Here is a 19,503-nt window from a genome sequence, read left to right on the forward strand (position 1 = left end):
GATGTGGGCCTCTTGGCAGTCATCAGGCAAGCAAGAAGCTACCCCCCCCCCCACCCCCCACCCCCATCTCTCTCTCCAAGACAGTGCACCACATGTCCCTGCCTCCATGCTCCCCTCAAGAGCCGCATTACACACAGATGCCAGAGGAAAGAGAGACTGAAAGAGAACAGAATAGAGACAGAACAAGGAGGTTCCCAGAGTCAGGGGAGAGAAAGAAGGTTCAGCAGAGACAGGGAGAGAGATGTGAGGGGACAGGAAGACAATGATGGAATGCAGATGCAAAGCTACCCAAGGCACAGAAAAGTGAGCCACATGGCCATAACGTGAAGGAAGGAACAGAAGGGAACGAGGAAGAGGAAGACTTGGAGGAGAGACTGGTGGGCGGTTGTGCATCAAGCAGAGAGTGAGAGGAAAGGGCAACATCAAAGTGTGCAGGGGTCACAGAGTAAACGTGACCCTGGACTTAGAGGGAATAGATCATATTAAGGGGTTATGAAGTGACATTATCACCTGAGGTGACACTGCTAAAGTAAAGTGGTAAAATCACAGCCAGAGTGTAAAAGAAACAGACACTCTGTTAGAAAATGATGCTCTCGTGAAAGTCAAGCACAGTGGAGTCATATTAAAGGTTTCCAAAGAGTTCCTGCGTTTGATGAGAGACTAGTTTTAGCAACTTGATACGCTTCTAGTAGCAAAAGGGGTTCCCTTAAAATATAATGATTTGAAACAAAATGATGCACGCCTGAGGCATCTCTGCCAGAAGCCTCTGTAAGTACAAAAATCTTACATGGTCTGAAGATAAATGATCCATGAACGATGTTTCGGTGCCTGGACATTTCCAGTTGTGGCCTGTTATGCTCTGATGGGCGCATCATGTGGAATAGGACAGGTCCTTTTTCATGTCACAAGACCTAGTTGCAGCTGTCTTTATCTTTTAAGCAGAGATACTTCCACTCCACTTGTACTGTAATCACAATAGTTTGACTCAGTGACATGTACATCAATTACTCCTTTCCAAGCATTAATATTCAAGCCATTAAGCAGCTCATTTGCATGTTTATTGAGTGGGCGGCTGTGCATCCTCTCCACCTATGGTATCGACTACTTCCAGAGTTGGATTTCTACTCCTTTAATCATTTATTTTCCAAATGTTAGCTCCGGCTGAATGGACGTTATAATTTTTATCGTCTTTGTTGGTATTTATTGCCCTTCTCTGTTTGGTTTATTCTCTTACGCCGTTGCCTTTTCTCTCCTCCTCTCGTCTAACACCCGCCCTTCAATTCTTTGCATTTCTCCCTGTTTTAATCTGCCCCAGCCTCAGAGGTATCAGCTGCAAAAACAAGGTCACCTATTAGCATTCATAGCCAAAGACAAACTGAGTGGCCCGTTCAATACCATTCAGGTATGAGAGTCACAGGCTCGCGTGTAGCCCTGGAACAGCCCACCACACTTGGGGTGAAATTAAAAACAAGATCCTAATAAATAAAACAGTGCAGGGTTATTCAATCTGCTGCATTAGCCGCACAGGGGGGTCTTAATGGGTGCTCAGGGACGGGTTTAGGTGGTAGCTGGGAGGGGGTTAGTATTGTCAAGAGGAAAGGCATTTTAAATTCACTGTAATTCACAAGCGGGGTTAAAGAGGAGAGGGTACTAAGGGTGTGCTTTTAGAAGAACTGCAATTCTCCCAGAAAGGGTTTTTTAAGCAGTCAGTTCCACTGAAAGGTAACATTCTCTAAGGTGGGGGGGTCGAGGGTGGCAACAAATCACCAAGACTCTTGTGGCGAAGCTCAATTCTTCACAGCTCCCTCTTGCTGATGTAGGCGCTGCTATTTCCACTCTTTAGACAGGGAAATCTTTTGTGAAAAGTGCTTCGGCGGTGCAGGTTTGATGCTCCCGCACAGAGACAAAAGAGTGCACCAAGGGAGAAAGAGACATGATACTGTAGTCAGGTAGTGTTTAGGATTAGGCCCACACCATTACCCCCTGCAGGCACCAGCAACCATCTGTTTACTCGATTGATCCATTGAACCATTGATCACGATGGCCGGCACTGTGCATTTAGCTGATTAGCATGGGGCACTTATCCTGTTAGGGAGGGAGCAGTAGAAAGAGAAAAGAAAAAGGAAACAGAGAGAAAGGAAAAGAGGATTTGGGGATATTATCTGCCTTTGATGTAGCTTTTGTTATTTTTTAAAAGAAAAAAAATCCCTTCTTAAACACATTTAACACTGTTAAACAAAAAGCTTTTGTCTGCGTATGCTGCTCTTCTGGGCTGATAGTTGCTTGTTGCTGTGTTTTGGTTACTTTTTGTTTATTCTAGTAGATTACTAGCTGCAGAAGATGTTGAACCTATATAGAACAGCAGTACATGTTATTATGTCAGTCTTTCTAAGTGGAAGGACTTCTTTTTAAATTGTCGCAAATTATATGGCTCACAATCATGGGAAATGCAGAAACTAATTTCGTCACCTTAAAGTGGCCTCAGTGCATCAAGTAAATTAAACAATGAGTATGAGTGTGCACCCCGCGACCCTGTACACAGGATAAGCGGTTGACGATGGATGGATGGATGGTATGAGTGTGCAATGAGTAAGCGGTGAAACTTACACTTTTAGCTCACAAGCAAGAGGGTGAGGGTCAAAATATGATTTTATTTATAATGTTATACATGTTAGATTACCATTCATTTTTTCTTTTTGCATAACGGGACTGAAACTGAAACTACGCCCATGATCACAAGTGAATTCAGCAATTACAGAAAGCAAAACGATGACTCCAGGAAAGCTTTGAAAGTGGCATCTTGATAACTGTATGTCAGTTATTCATTCACGTGAATTTTTAATTCTCACACACACTCACTGCCTCTTTTTCCCAAAGCAGGCACTGTCATTCCACCTCAGCATAAAGGTCTTAAAGCACAGGGCAATGAAAGTAAATCTCCCTTCCTCCTCATCCTCTCCCTCTCCTTGGGTCCAGTCTAGTGTGGAATGGGTGAGATTAAAAGCAGTCGGAGAGACAACCCCTGCTCTTGACTGAATGGATGAGTGCTGCCCAGTCTCCCCTCTCATTCCCTCACTCCGGGGTGATAGCACTTTTTAATTAAGGTGGGGGGGAGCGAGCGAGGGAGGGAGGGGCGAGAGACACTAGGAATGATGGAGGGATTTATCAGCTCCTCTCCTCACACTCGCAGCTTATCCCAGAGCGTGACGCCATACTTCCCTGATAAGGCAGCTAATAGAAATGAGAGCGTGGGTACACGCACGCACACACACACACACACCACAGAATGTGAGCTAAGACATGCAGACATATGCACATTTTCCCAGATAATAAAGATAAAGGCACTCACAGGGGCTAACAAGACATCAGTGAGTTTGACTTGACCTGGAGTGACTACAAAATGCACACACACACACAGGGGAGAGTGATTTTACATACATACACACATTTTAGTATTTCTGCAGCGTTTCAGTCAGAATAATAATGAAAAACGCGCTTCTGCAAATACACACACACACACGCATAGTAGTAGACATTGTTCTCATGTAATAGGGTCTTGGTCCCTGCACTGTAGAAACAAATGTGAAACTTGTGCGTGTGTGTGTGTGTGTGTGTGTGTGTGTGTGTGTGTGTAGACAGATTGGCTCCTCTAGTAGAAGAGACAGTGTAATTCATAAAGCTTGCTGGCAGCTCCTGAGTGCTTCCCCTGTGTTACTCATCCAACACCACAAGTTCTGTTCTCACCAAAACATTCTGCTTGACAGTGAAACACACACACACACAAACACACACACACACACACACACACACACACACACACACACACATATTTTGTGCTAACTAATTGCCATGGACGTTCAAGCAATTAAAGAAGAAATACACATATCTGTTATCATAATCAAAAAATCTTCTCACAGCAGTTCATTTAGTACAGATATATTGCTGCTGCCGCATCATTCTATGTTGTTTTCTTAGCAGCTGCAAACAAACGCCCACCAACACAAACACACACACACACACACACACACACACACACACACACACACACACACACACACACACACACTCACATGCTACCAGTGTGAGTGTGTGTGTGTGTGTGCTGACTCTGACTTGCAGAGGTTTCCCAGTGGGGTCAGTGTCTACAGGGAGCTGCTGGATAGCAGGCATGTCTTAATGAGGCTCGTCAGGCTCTCTGCGCAGAACACACACAGACACACACACACAGACACACACACACGGTCTCTTCTCTCACTCTCTCCCTTCCTTACTCTGTGTATTTCTCCTTCCTCATCACCTTTTGCCACCTCCCTCCCTCTGTCTCTCCACCTGTCACTCGTCCTCTCTTCTCCCACCTATGTCCTCGCATCCGCCCATCGTACATCAACCCCACCCAATGCCTTCACCCTCCTCCCCTTCCGACCCCCCTTCTTCTTCAATCCATCTTTTATACATCGCCTCACTGTCTCCTCCTTTCCAATCCACCCTTTTTCTACTCTCCCTCTCCACTTCCCTCTGCTTTCATCCTCTCTCCCCTCCTCTCCTTCACCTTTTTCCCACTGTAATCCTTTCCCCCCATCTTCCCTACTCTCACCTCCACCCCTCCTCATCCGCCTTGGAGGCCATTGAATGGGCAGCTCAGGGAAAAAGTGTTGAGGCTGCGGGATTCTCCCCAAACGGCTTAATCTGCCGGGGCTCTGCGTGCTGATAGCCTCTTGCACACCATTCCCTCCATAGGCTTCCCAACAATGACTCTCTGTCTGCACAGCTAAAGCAGATAAAGAGATGTCTGTGTGCGTGTGGCTTTCTGTCTGTCTCTGTCATTCTTTGCCATCCGTGCTATCTTTTTGAAATATTTCAGTTAGCTATTTTTTTATACTTCTGTTGGGCCTTGTGATTGACAGGCCCTCTGTATGTATTTGGATGTGTGCGTGCGTGGGTGGCCGTTTGAACATGGAGCAGCGGCTGTGTGTGTGTGTGTGTGTGCATGTGCATAAAATCATGGGAGTGTGTTGAAGCATGCATCCCTGTACGTGCGAGTGCCTTCATGTGTGCACATGTGGCTGAACTTGTGTGTGTGTGTGTGTGTGTGTGTGTGTGTGTGTTGTACAGCCGTGTAACAGCTCGTATGTGTGGCTGTATGTGTGCATGTGGGCGGCTGGACTGGAAATCACCGGCAGCTACGTGTGCCTGGTGTGGGAGCGTGGGCATCGCTCCTCTCCAGTAACAAAGTAAGGAAGCCATCGCAGCTCTATCAAATGTCAGAGAATCTTAAGTGTGCCTTTTAAGCACAATAGGCGGTGGAAATGTCATCACTTGAAGGGTCTATTACACTTCAAGCCTTTGCTGCTGTGTTTTTCTTCTTTCCCGCTTCCTTTATTGATGCTTTCACAGAAATTTGAAAGAAACAGGCGAGACTATCAACCCATTTATGTCAAGAATAGATGCAGCTCAACGGCTGAGTGGTTAAGTCAACCATTTGGTAGTGCATCGTTAGTGGCAGTACACCATAAGCATTAGTTTGTTGCCCGATATAGCTGTTTTCCTTCCTCTGTATTGTGTTTTTCTCATACGTCAGCTGCAATATGAAGAAAACATTTGTCCCTCTTTGTGTTCAATATTACAAATTTCATTACATTTAGAGATGCCCCTGGTACATCAGCAACCACACACACATACATACACTCAGACAGATGTAGGTAGCTAAACCACCTCCCGCCGTTGTCATGGAGAACACGTTTCGCCTTTGCCTCCGTAAAGAATAATAATACTCCAAATCTATTGCAATGCAGGAGTAATAAAAGAACCATTGTGCACAGTGCTGTGTGTGTGCTTGTGTGTGTGATGTCCCATTGGGTGTGTGGGTGTGTGTGTGTGTGTGTGTGTGTGTGTGTGCATGAAGAATACCCATATACATGTTCCTTTTGTATGTGCATGTGAGTTTATGTGTTTAGCGTGTTTATGGGAGATAACGCAAAGCGTGAGAGCTGCGGTAGCTGTCAGGGCGTAAGCAGAGAATAGGGCCTTTGTTGACGCGGTAGCTTCTCATTACAGAGTCGGGGTGACCCCCCAGAACCCCGCTAGACAGGCCGTCTGTGTGTCACTTCCTGTCTAAGCCTGCCGAGCAATGCCATTGGCAGGCTATTGTTCCTGGGAGAGCGTGATAGGATCAGGGAATGTGTCCTAATGTTTGCAGATTGGCTTGCTGGAGCAACAATTACACTTGGAGAACGCTCCCAGCGGGGGAACTAGAGAGATAAGAGCCTGGGTGTGGAAGAGGGTGAAAAAGAGTCTGTCTTTCCCTGCGTGTATGTGTGTGTGTGTGTGTGTGTGTGTGTGTTTGTGTGTGTTTGTGTGTGCTCACCAAATGTGGCAGTGATGATCTTTTATTGTTTTAATAGCTTACCCATGTGGTCCCGCTCGCATTGAGAATCCACAATGGAGAAGTTTTTCCAATTTCCTCCTAACTGACGGCCTAAATTGCTTTCTTTGTTTTACTGTTCATTTGTTGCTCGTCACATCTTTATACAGAGAAACAAGGTAAAAGAAGGCACGTCTTCTGAGTCACTGTTCACAGGGAGTGTACCATTTACTCGGGATTTATGTCCTGCCATGCAAGTGACAGATGTAGAAATGCATTAAAAAAACAACTTAATATACTGAATCATTCCTGTATTTTGTCTTTTGTACAATCAATAACTGTTACGTCTCGCTGTACCCCACCCTTCTGTCTTTCTCTCTCTGTCTCTATTGCAGTGTCAGAGTGCGGAGGCATCTTCGATGCCAGCGAGGCGGGTTACATCACCTCCCCCGGTTATCCTCTGGAGTACCCGCCTCACCAGAACTGTCACTGGATCATCACGGCACCGGAGCCCTCACAGCGCATTGTCCTCAACTTCAACCCACACTTTGAGATCGAGAGGCTCGACTGCAAGTAAGACTGGGAGGGGACAAACGGGAGAATGGGGGCCTACGGGAGAGGGCGGAGACGAAAGCGTGTCATAATAGTGACGTCTGTAAAACGCTCAATCAGAAAAATTGCTTTGACCAATAAGCCTTCAGGGTCTATTTTTATTCTGGCTGAATTATGATTTATGCTGACATTTTCATTAGTATGCTGCAAAACCATTTGCAATTCACATAAGTAATTTCCTGTTAAAGATTTTTACATATTATTATAATTGACTGCCAGTGGTTTGGCTTGATCCCAACTTGTTGAAACATTTTCCACATTTTGACCACAACAGGTCGGTCGCAAAGGAAATTTTAATTGTAGATACAAGCTTTCCGCAAAATGCAGACCATTAAGTGCACTTTGTTTTTCTTTTTGTGAAATTATTATTTGTTGACAGAATGCTGAGCACATAAACTCTTTTATAGCACCGTCCTTTTTTCGCATTCACACATTATGTCCTCAATGCTGCCCAGTGCAACCGCGGACCTTCAGTATTATATTCTCTGGGGCAATTACTGGGTTGAATTCCTTGCTCAAGGGCACGTCAGCTGCACATGACCTCAACAGTTCAGAGAGCAGTAAATGTTGCTCATTTTAGTTTCCACATCTCATTAGCATGGTAGTGAATACAGACTGAAGGACTGAATGGAAAGAATGATTCACATGACTCAATAATTAGTCCATGTGTGTCTTTCACTGGTTAGGACAAAAATAAAAATATTTTTCTTATAATCTGCTTGGCACCAGATAATTGAAGTTTTTTACATGCTGAAGGACAACACACAGATTTATAATCCGCAATCAGAAAGTTTAGACACATTTTAAGAATCCTTTCTGTGTATGTGTCTGCATACCTATCTGACATTATCAGGACTGTCCGGCTGTAATCCCCCTCCATCTGATAAGCAAATGCCAAGCAACATTTAAAAACCTGTATGTCTGTTTGGATACGGAGGGCAGATAGTATGGGGGAAAGACAGGATAGGATGAAAGAGGAGTGGGGCAGAGAGAGAGAACACAGGGAAGGGAAGAAGGAGAAGAAGAAGAAGAAGAGAATGAGGCCCAGCTGTTTGTCTGGATATGACTGCATTGGTCAGTTTCCTTTCTCAGAGACATGAATAATCTAAATCATATGGTCTTCTATTTTCTTCTACCTCAGAGGAAGCAGGAAGAAGTCACAGTCACCACTGTTTAATCCACTTTTATACATCTTAGTCAGGGCGAATGTTATACAATTCACCCATTTTGAGACTTTCATTATCCATTTGGTGTGTTTAAACTGAATGCAGGCACGATTTATCAGTGTAGTCTCTGCAATTATAAGCGTTTATTTCTCCTTTCCTTGCTCCAGCCCGCCATTCTCTCTGCAAATTAAATAATTACTAATCCTAGATGGGTGTTTTTGTATTGTTCACTGACAAAGCACTTTGTCTGGCCAGGAGAGAAATGTAATGTTCATGAGGACATCAATGGCTGCTTTGGTAAAAGGCTTTTCTACTGATTGTCGGCTCTATTCACACGGTTGTGTCACGTCGCTGTGAACTGGAAATGTTATTTTGATGTCTCTGCTTTGTGTCTCCAGGATTCTGACGCTTTTGTCAAAGGCAAAATGTTGCATAATTATCTCCCTTGCAATATGTTTCTCAGTAATAACGCCTTTACACCGGTGTCACAGTGTCAACACTAGCACACTGGACTTCCCTGCTGTAGTGGTATAGAGAGAGGAATGGCTCAGCTGTTGATAAGCAGTGTGTCAAGCAGTTTCTCACAGCCCAAGGCGTACAGGGCAAGAGGAGGCCGAGGGAAGAGGAAGAAAATACTGAAATGCCTCCTCTTTTCTTCAATCCACAGAGGGTTTTATTGGGATGGATTTTTTTTTTACGCTTGCCTGGAGGGACTGAGGCCTTGGCCTGCCCTCTAACACACACTCCCACTCAATCTCCCTTCATCCTGTATATATATATATATGTGTGTGTGTGTGTGTGTGTGTGTGAAAGAGAGAAAGAGAGTCAGGGAGCGTGGGTGGGAAAAATTGTCTACATGTGGGTAACTCTGCAAGAGTGTTAGTTTGTAAGACTAGCCGCTCCACTTCCCCTTTCCCTATTCCCTATTCCATCCATCTATCCATCCAGCATCCCAGTGATAACCCCTATTATAAAGGCCCATTAGAGAAATAGGGGATCACGCCAACATTTATTTATGCATAACCTCTAACACTAATGTGCTTGCCCTTCTGTGTTTCATGGAGGATGCATTTCCCTTTGGGGCACAGAAATAGCAGCAGAAATAAGTGGAAAAGCTAAAGTACGGCTCGATATTGCTCCTCTCTCCGTTCTGTGCTATGCTTTTTTCCCCGGATTGATCCGAGCCCTGTAGCACTGTTACTGGTAGCTGCCCTTTTTTTTGCCTGTATGATTAGGCATGGCAGTGTGAGTGAGCAGAGTAGATTTTTGCATGTTTTCACGGTACTCTGTAAGGTTAGGGCGAGGGGAGCCGGAGGGCTGCAGAGGTGGAGGGCTCACCATCTTGGTCAAGGCTGGAAATCTGTGTGACAGCTGGGATTACAGAGACGACGGGAGAGAAAACCAGAGCTGTGTGTTACCTGAAAGACGCCAAGCTATGTGGTCTAGACTGCTGATCATGGAATCAGAAAAAAATAAGACTACAACACGGTTACAAAGATTGTAAAAGGCCATGTGATTCGTTTAAAAACACATGCACGTACACACTTAAATATGCAACCTGTCGGTGTAAGAGTGCTCATCGGCCATCATATCCCCCCTTGGGCACTTTAGGGCCTTATAAAACTGAGAAAAGTGCTTGGTCAGCCCAGGCAAGGGGTCTGAACTCTGGCTAATATCCCTGGCCAGCTGGTGATTTTCCCTCAGTGGGTTCAAACTGTCAGTATTCGGACGATGTAAAGCAGCCAAACCACGGCTCTACTGCAGCAATCAAATCTGCAGCCTTATGCAGGCGCTCCGTGTCTGAGGTGGCACTTTAATTCAGGATTTCATTTCAGGGGGAGTCCGGCCGTGTGCCAAATAGCTCTTACCTCCAGGTTGCCAGCCGATTGATGTGAACTAAATGTAATAAAGGCTAGATGAAATATCAGGCCCATATCTCTAATGCAATCTGCCATCACCAAGCCCCAGGATGCTACCTAGTGATATACCAGGAGCTGAAGAGGGGGGAGAGAGAGAGAGAGAGAGAGAGAGAGGTGATTCTCCCTTCCTCCCTCTCTTTTTCTGTTTTTCACCGGCTCTCTTTCTCTTTTGCTTCATCTTCCTCTGTCCCTTTCTTGATCTATCTCTTTCCTCCCTTTGTTCTCCCTCTCCTCTGGCCCGAGGAAGAAGTATTTTCATTTTTACACACTTGACTTGCACATAAACACACACACACAAACACACACACATACATATGCCGTAAAACGGTAATCATTCAGGAAGATCCATTTCTTCCACCTCTGTGGTTTTTATTTTCTCACTTTTATTTGGTTAGTTGTTATTGAATGCAGCATGAGGTGGGAAGATTTGATGATATAACTTTATAACATTACACACATACACACAAAGCTGTAAATCCCCTTGGCCTGTGACATGCATGCTCACAGTGAGGGATGTTTCCAACACATAACAACAACTCTCCTGTGTTTGCAAGAGTGTGTGTGTGTGTGTATGCATGATATCACCCTCTTACTAATACCCAAGGGGGGGCAGAGAGGTGTGGGATCAATGTCTGTATTCCACTTGTAATGGGAAATCGATAGATGATCAGCAATAGCTGGAGGAAGAGAGGGAAGGAGATGAAGAGGAGGAGGAGGGTTGTGGTTAAGAATGAAAGGGGAATGAGATTCTGATTTGTCAATATCTGGCACTTGGCCGGCGTTTAGGCCAAGATCATGGTCATCAGCGTCCAGCGGTCATGGCTATTACAGTTGCCAGTGCTATAATGATGATGTAATAAGTAACAGGTATGATTAAATGTAGAAACCAGTATTATCAACCATTTCAAATGCTTTCTTTGATCGATTGCTCTCGCCCACCACATAGACATTCACATATGAGCAATGCATCAAAACTATTAATTTAGCCTCGTGCAGCACTGGTGTCCCAGGCCTCTCTCTGTGAAGCTGTTCAGTCCAGAGGAAAATCTCCGTCGCAAATATATGTTGATAGAGGTCGATTAAAATGCATCCAGCAGGGTCAGCAGGGTCACGGCATCAGCTCAGACAGCAGTTATAGTCTGATGTTTCAGATCGATGCAGCACTAGAAGGTCTGGGGCCGAGAACCAGACTGCATGTGGTCAGCGGTTTGGCCCCAGTCATCTGTAAGTATGAATCTGTGATGGACAGCAGAAGAGGGAGGTGAGGCTTGAGGAGATGAAGAAGGGGAGTGCTATTTGTGTTGGGGCTAGATTGAAGATGGCAGGCCCTGTGGATCTGCAGGGATTTCGCTCGCAGCATCTAGTTAATATTTCAGAGGCACTTATGGTTTATTAGAGTCCCCATCGAGGGCGGGAGGAGTTGGTGGGAGTGTGTGTGTCTGTAGATGCTTGTGCATGTAGGTGTGTGGCTACTGTACACCCTCCGCCTTACTTAATTTTTGCTTCTGTACATCATCAATAGGGAGAAGACAGAAGTGACAGGAGGGTCGTCATTGTTAATCGGATCGGGATCTTGTGGGTTTCTCTGCAGAGAGTGGAAAACGGGGGAGAAAAAAACACAATGGACCAGAGAGAGGAAAATCATTTCAGCTGAAGGCCTCAAGTGTCTGAGTACAGCCAACTTTGGTTTGCTGATATTCTTGAACAGCTGTTGCTCTTTTATCAGCACAAACAAAATAAATCAGACGACCGTGACGCACCCACAACCAATTATGTGTTAATCTTTTGTGTAATTTTTCTGCTCCCACTGAATGCTTTATGTATTTATGTAGGCATTTAGATTAAACTAAATGAAACACAATATTCCAAGTTCTTTCGCTGACAAGTATGAGAAACCCTTCTCTGATTTCACAAAAGATAAGAGAAGAAGGTAGCAGCAGGGTTTGTAATATGAATATTTGGTTATCCACAGAGTAAGATGACCAAACTGACTGGTGTTGATAGCAAGGGGAATGACCACTAGTGGAGCCCTCAAGGCCACAAAATGCTAGTTGAATGCCTATAAATATACATACATCTAGTGCATGCATACTGAAAATATTTTTTTTGTAGGTCCCAATGCCTGCAGGAAATGTCCCTGGTCACGGACAAACACCAAAGGTGTGAAAGCCAATTAGTTGTTTTGGCAGAGGGGCGGAGTGATATATGAGCGCAGAGGAAGAGAAGACATGTCTGGACTGGTGCAGAATTACTGGCCCTTAAGGGTTTTTAGTTTCCTTAACCCCTCTTCCTCTGCTCCAGCTATCCTCGTGGGGGGGGGGAATTGAAAATGGTGCCCATAATGGCTCCCTAAACACAGGGCCGGTCATGCAGACCCAGACAGACTGTCAGACAGACAGAAAGCTGGGAATGGGGAATAAGTGGTGTCAGACATAGGCGGGGTTTGGATCAAAACAACTCCTAATGGAATCTGGATCTGGATGGGGGGCTGCGTGAATGCTTCAATGTGCTTGTGAGTGGTTCGCGATGCTAATGCATGGGTGCAGGCTTGTGTGTGAGCCCATGTGCAAACGATGTATGTGCGTGTGCGCAATGTCGTGGAATGCGCTCAAGTGTGCGTTCGAGAGAGACCGACAGTTGGCTATCACACGTCTGGCCCTCATGCATGTATTCATCAGAGCCTGGGGAGAGGCTGAGTGAACAGGTCAATAATCACATCTGAGGAACACTCAGTCACTGACGTTAATCCACGACAGGAGAGAGCGAGACAGAAAGAGAGAGACGAGGAGAGAGAAGGATAGAGACCCACTCCAAAATCAATTAAAACCTAATTAGGCTCTCAGCTCTTTCGCGGGCCTTTTATCCTTGGTGTTGGCGATACAGCGTCGTGTACACGCCTGTGTTTGTCTATATCCGTGTGTGCTTGTTTGTACATGTCTGTCTATTTGTGTGTGCGTGTTTATTGGCACATGTTTGAGTGTGTGTTTTCCCTAAGCATGTGTCAGTTACAGCCCTAAGCAGGCATACTTAAGGATAGCCGTGGCTCTTACAGGCTCACCGTGGGAGCTTGCCGCTAAACCCTTACGATCGCCTCTGTAATGCAGGATTACAAAGAAGACATGTATAAGAGAATGGGACAACGGCTTCTTTACTCACTAGCACAAGTACTCTTCAGGCCTACTTTTGTGCATGTTAGATTCAGCCCCAACCATCACATACTGTAACTGCTAGCAGTCAAGTGTAAGAATGTATCAATATCACAGGACAAAGTTAATATATGGATTGCTTTAGAAATAACATCTATTTTTAAATAATTCTCATGTTCTCCTTAATGTTGGTGCACAGATATAATGTGAATTGGTGAAAGAGCACTCCAGCGATTTTAGTATTGCGTTTTCATACAGCTGAGGGGCTCAAGAGAGACATATGGACAGAAAGAACAGGCACAAATGCTGCAGCAGAGGCAGACATAGCTTGACGTTTAGCCAACAGCGCTGGATCCTAGAGTTCCCACAATCCACCTTTCATTAGATCTTCTATCGCTGACAAACAACCTCGTCTTTAAAACACCACACCCTCAGCTTCAAAGACAAGCTTTAACTTTAACTCAGTAATGCCACTTGTGAAATGTTCTCAGATTTGACAAAGCTCCTCCAGAGCTACAGATGACATTGTATGACAGGATGCTTAACATGACTAGCAAACTGATCTTGATGTGTAAAATTGGTGTAGTACTGCTTTAAAATCAGCTTTCCCCTTTAAGTTCCTTCAAAATTCCTGTTAAGTGTAGTAAATTTGCAACATTCTGTGTAGTCATCCATAACTGCTACTAGCATCCTTTAGTGAAATCTGGACCTAGATACCTTTCTGAAGCCAAATCAAAACCGTTTCCAAAGCAGCTTCATTATAGTTTCACAAAACAGTACATGGTCATTTTATATATTTTTTAGTTTAATGAAACAGACCACTTCCCACATATTGTCATCCGTAAAATGCTTGCACGCTGCTGACAATGTTGTGGTGACATTACAGGCTCATTGCAGCATTTTCACACTATGACTGTCACCTGTGCGTGTACCATTCTGACCCAGATTAATGTGGTTGGGATTATCCCTCCATCAGCAGTCTTAGCTTGAATGCTCTGTGTAGGAATCAATACACTGCAGGAATGAGATTGCCAAAAAAAGAGGCTTAGTGACTCTACTTAATCCAGGTTTTATTCCAAGATGCAGTACAAAGGCACTCTTAGTGCTTAGATGCCAACAAGAAACACAGCCTAGTGCTGATTGGTGCCTCTCAGCTTTACCGAATACTTTATTAGTTTAGTATCGAGTAAAAAACAGTTTCCTGTTTAGAACTTTAGCAAGATGCTGTGTTTAAGAGTGGCTAAAACCCAGGGACGTCTGTGATGCCTTTTCAGCATCAAAGAGCCCATCACAGTAATTAGTGAGACAACAGCGGCCCTGTTGTTTTTTTATCGGCTTCGTCATATGAACTAATTGAGAAGAGTGTGTTTGTGTGTGTGTGTATGTGTGTATGTCGGGAGGGTGTCCTCAATGCAGCTACAGGGCTCCTGTGGCGATGTAGTTAGTTACCCAGGGAATCACAGTAAGGGGGGTGCAGAGAAACTTGTTAGCACTGTAGAGAGAGAAGGAGAGAGAACCAGGGATGAATATTATGGAAACAAAAATTACACGGCAGTTATTCACAGTTGCGCAACTTGAAAGACAACATGCATATTTATCAGAAAGCGCAGATACACACACGTAGCACCAACAAAATCATATGCTTTTAAAAAGATGGTGGAAAAGGTACAGATACCTTTTAATATGATTGCCTCTTTAGGAAGAACATTAGTTAAGTAAAATACCTAAAACAGTATTTAAGCGCTGAGATAGTAACAAACTGAAATTATGGACTTTTCCACACCTCACAGTATTGTCACAACCACAAATTATTACCTTAAAAACCTGGTGGTTCACTGTCAGGGCTGGTCCTTTCTTAATCATATCAACAAAGCTGTGGTATCAGTTATTGGAGGTAATGCCTGTAAGGAATGTGTTTTATAGTAAATGACAGTTTTCATTGGATATCACTCACTCGTCTGAGGCCTAAAAATGTTGTCATGTAAATAGAGGAACTGAAACATTCTCCAGAAACAGCGCTTGAAGTAGCAGATGACTTTGCCACACATGCAGGACGAGTGTAGAGGCCATTTGAACAAACTGCTTGAGATGCAAGGGTACCTTAACTTTAAAATAAGGCATCAGTTCAGCAGGCAAACAACTTACTGCACTCATCATGGCTCGCGCTGGACTTCACTGGGGTTTTTATTCTCTCCTTTCTCTCTTACTTTGTGTCTTTATAAGGGCATAGAGACCTATGTTTGACCTAACAACAATGTCATGTTTTGCATATACTAGGAACAAGTAGAAATGCACAGCAGACTGGAAACATGTCAACACTAACATTTGTTGTCAGTGATGACATTTTGTCAATGGTAAATAAAACCACAGACAGTTAAGAGTGTGTCGCCTCTGTCTGTGACTCTGTGCTGCTGCATGTGTCTAATAATGTTAGACGAATTATCTTAACAGGGCTGCGAGCTAATTCTGGATCAGCCAGGTGGGCTCTCTCTCTCTCTCTCTCTCACGCACACACGCACACACACGCAGAGTGACCTGACAGTTAAGAATTTGCTTTTATGGTTCAGGGTCAGTTGGCTAGTCTGAGGTCATAATGAGCTGAGAGCTCAAGTATGTGGAAGCTAAAAAGCGAGTAGTCTTCACATTTATTTATCTTAATTTCTCTCTCTAAACCCCACCACACCTCCCAAGCTGCTAATGTCCTCACCTTTCCACTCCCCGGGCCCTCGTCTCTTTATTTTTTCATGAGCTTCTCTGTCTATTTTTACGCTTCTTATTAAACAATCCGTCCAGCTGTCTATTTGCCTGCATCTTCACCCTAAGACTGCAGCCACTTGCTCAACACTGCCCTCCCTCAACTTCTTTGCTGTGTGATCCAAGATCTAATGATTTGGGGATTGCTCCCCTCAATCTGATGTAAAAGGGATCTCAGTTTGTCATCCCGAGCGAAACTGGGCTGTAAGAGCTAAATTTATTGAATGCAGCTGAGGGGAAAGAGCACAAGTAAGGCGGGGATGCTTTGACTGAGAGCCAAGTCTGTGGCAGATATATTTATTTGTCTCTTAATGTTGTGTTCCTTAATGCTTTGCTTGTCTGTCCTGAGGCTGAACTCTGATGGTAAATAGGTCCACACCTGTCTGTTTTTCCTTAGCTTAGCTTGTTGCAATAACCCCATAACTATCTACCTATGTGTATACCCTCCACCGCTCTCCTTCTATCTCTCTTTTAAAGCAACAGGAAATAATCTCTTTCTCTGTTTCTTTGTTTCTTTCTCCTTTTTTTGTGTATCCAGATATGACTTCATCGAAATCCGCGACGGGACTTCGGAGAATGCAGATGTTCTGGGTCGACACTGCAGCAACATCGCCCCAGCGCCAATCATCTCATCTGGACCCTCCCTCCAGATCAGATTTGTCTCAGACTACGCCCACCAGGGGGCTGGCTTCTCTCTGCGCTACGAGATCTTCAAAACAGGTGAATGACTATAAAAAATACGACAAATTTGAAGTGGCGTTTACTTAATACAATAAATTGATCTGTTGATATTTTCTCTACATTAGCAAATCGCGAAACAATTGACGATCTCCCTTATATTACGCTAGCATATATTATTAACTTAATTATATCAAGTTAGATAGAAATATTTATGCTAGATATTCCACAGAGATCCATGGTGTGTGCATTTCTTAACTGTTCTGATCTTCATACACTGATTTATTATAATCTTCTTTCAGTTTCACAATATGCTCATGTACAGTTTAGAAGCTGATTGATGTTTGATTCTTGTTGTTTATTTTTACATTATGGACAAAATCTCACTAAAAGTGCTACAGCTACTCAGTCACTGACTGTGTCTGTTACCACTGTTGGTCAGGGTCTACTGCTCATTCCATATAATTTATCTCAATGTCTAGAAGCATGCAAAGGCCTTTGTGGCCACATGAGTTTCCACACTCTGGCTCTGCTGTACATAAATCCTTAAGTTAATGATTTTGTCTTTGAGCCACTTCTTTGCCCCATGTTAATGGCCCGAAACCTGTGATCATTCACCCCAACACTCTCAGAACAATTTGCATCAGCAAAGGCAGTCGAGCATGTTAACAAAAGTTAAAGAGAGAGGAGAAAAAAAATACTAAACTACTTTCAAGCCGCCTGAAAGCATGTAAGGAATGTTTGCTTAATTGGAGCAGGATCCACATCCTCTGGGGAGATAAAGAGGGTTTGGTGTGTGAGGCGGTGGTGGGGTGATGGAGAGAGCTTCAAGGCAACTTGGAGTTGGACTTAAGGTTAAAGGTTTATGGGTAGAGGCGGAGAGGCGAGGAGATTGATGGGGGATGAGTGTGTGTGCAAATGGAATTTTTTCGAGGTCGTGGAAGTACGTTAGGTGAAGTGCACATTGCAGGTGAGGTTGTAGTGCAAAGTCTATTTGTTTTGTCGGTGGTGCTGAGGTGTGTGTGTATAGTAGAGAGGAGAGGTGAAATGGTCCAGTGGCCTTGGGGCGGCTAAAAGATTTATGTTTGAGCGAGTTACCACCTGATTGTCTTTGAAGCATTTGCAACTTTTTTGATAGCTCTACAACAGGCCCCCTTTCATTAATTCAGATTTTTAGGTCTCAAAGTGAATCTTCATTAAAAAACAAAAATGTGTTGTAATTGAAGAGATTGAAGAAAGGTGAAAGCCAGGGTGTATGGAACACAACAAACCAGAGTTATAACCTCCTACCTTTGAAAAATATCTCTGGTTTTGTGTCAAATAAATGTGACCCAGATTTGACGTTCAGCTCCGTTACCAAGGCCACCAACTCGAACCCCGACAATATAATAGTGTAGATTGCATCTGTTTCACACACACACACACGGATTGAAGGCTGGTGGATGGGGGATGCGGTTGCCATGGCTTTAACAAGATCTCGGTATAAATTCAGGGGGTACAAGAGATTGTGTCACTGTGTGAGCACATGTAGGTGTCTGCTCGCTGCATGTGTGGGTGGTTCCACTCAGCTTGTTGTGTTAGATTCTGTCTGTCTGTATGTATGTGGAGGCGGAATGATAGATGCACGTGTGTGTGTGTGTGTGTGCGTTTGTGTGTGTGTGTGTGTGTTCGTGTGAGAGAGAAAGAGAGAGAAAGAGGTAGAGAGACAGACAGACAGAGACTGGCACGATGGGAAAATGATTGGGTTGAAGGGAGACAGACCGACAGGGGAGAAGTGAGTCAGAGAGTAAAAATGTATTCAGGATGCGTGATTGAGGCCATGTGTTAATTACGGCATTTCCAGCGCCTGCACGCTCTCTCATCATCACTATTTGTCTTACCGTGGCAGGCCTGGGCCATGGGTTTCCACTAAACACAGCTTACAACTTGACGGGAACGCAGCGATCTCAGGCTGAGATGTGTTTATTTACCCTAGTGGAAGTAATTGCACTACCACTACTTTTACCCCAGTTAATGGATTTTAGTTGCTTTTTCGAAATTACTAAAAAGCTTTAGACGACAGTAGCATTAATTCTACTGAAGCTTTAGCTACTTTTAAAATCAGAATCAAAGCAGTAACAGTGTGACATAATTCTAGATTGCACTGGAGCAGAATATTTTTGGTACAGTGTGTGGGTCTGTGTATGAGTGGGTGTGTGTTTATGGCCATGTGTTTTTAAAGGGTGCGTCCTAGAAGAGATGGAAATCTCAGCACACAACTTGGAGATGTGTATGAGTGTGTGTGTGTGTGTGTGTGTGTGTGTGTGTTTGGTCAGCTTCCTTCCCATCTTAAACAGACAGTACAGCTTACAGTTCAGACTGACCCCACCACACTGTGTCTAGAAGTCAGACAGTGTGTGTCTGGTTTTGGCAGTGTGCGTGTGTGTGTGTGTGTGTGTGAGAGAGAGAGAGAAAGCGATAGAGAGATGCATATCTTGGCCTGTTTTCTGAAGTATGAACTAGTGATACTGCGTCTTGTTTTTGTTTTGTTCATTCAACCCTATTACATAAGCGATGACTGTAACATCTCTAGGGGGTTTTAAATTGGACAAGCAATCTGTGTCAATGTGTGTGTGTGTGTGTGTGTGTGTGTGTGTATAATGGGGTACAGTGCAGTGAAAGCTAATTATTTCCAGCAAAGAGGCGCAGAAGTCGACCTTTGACTCTACATCCATCCTGATACCCCTCCACCCTTTAGTACACCTCCTGAGGGAAGCAAGGGTGAGCGTTCTCCCCCAAACAACATCCTTCCACCTACCCCCCCATCCTCCTCCATACACTCACACACACAGACATACACACACACACATACTGTACACGTACACCTT

General features: G+C 44.2%; 1 protein-coding gene across 2 annotated transcripts in view; it reads left to right on the forward strand.

The window, feature by feature from the left end:
• Positions 1–19,503, forward strand: part of nrp2a (neuropilin 2a) — a 59,309-nt gene that overhangs the window by 3,218 nt on the left and 36,588 nt on the right. For both annotated transcript variants that reach the window (XM_046056808.1, XM_046056818.1), the window contains exons 2-3: positions 6,757–6,934; positions 16,497–16,678. In XM_046056808.1, coding sequence (XP_045912764.1) covers positions 6,757–6,934; positions 16,497–16,678 — 360 coding nt within the window. The remainder of the gene's footprint in view (positions 1–6,756; positions 6,935–16,496; positions 16,679–19,503) is intronic.

Source organism: Micropterus dolomieu, linkage group LG01 (genome assembly GCF_021292245.1).
Source record: "Micropterus dolomieu isolate WLL.071019.BEF.003 ecotype Adirondacks linkage group LG01, ASM2129224v1, whole genome shotgun sequence".
In the NCBI taxonomy this organism is placed as follows: domain Eukaryota; kingdom Metazoa; phylum Chordata; class Actinopteri; order Centrarchiformes; family Centrarchidae; genus Micropterus; species Micropterus dolomieu.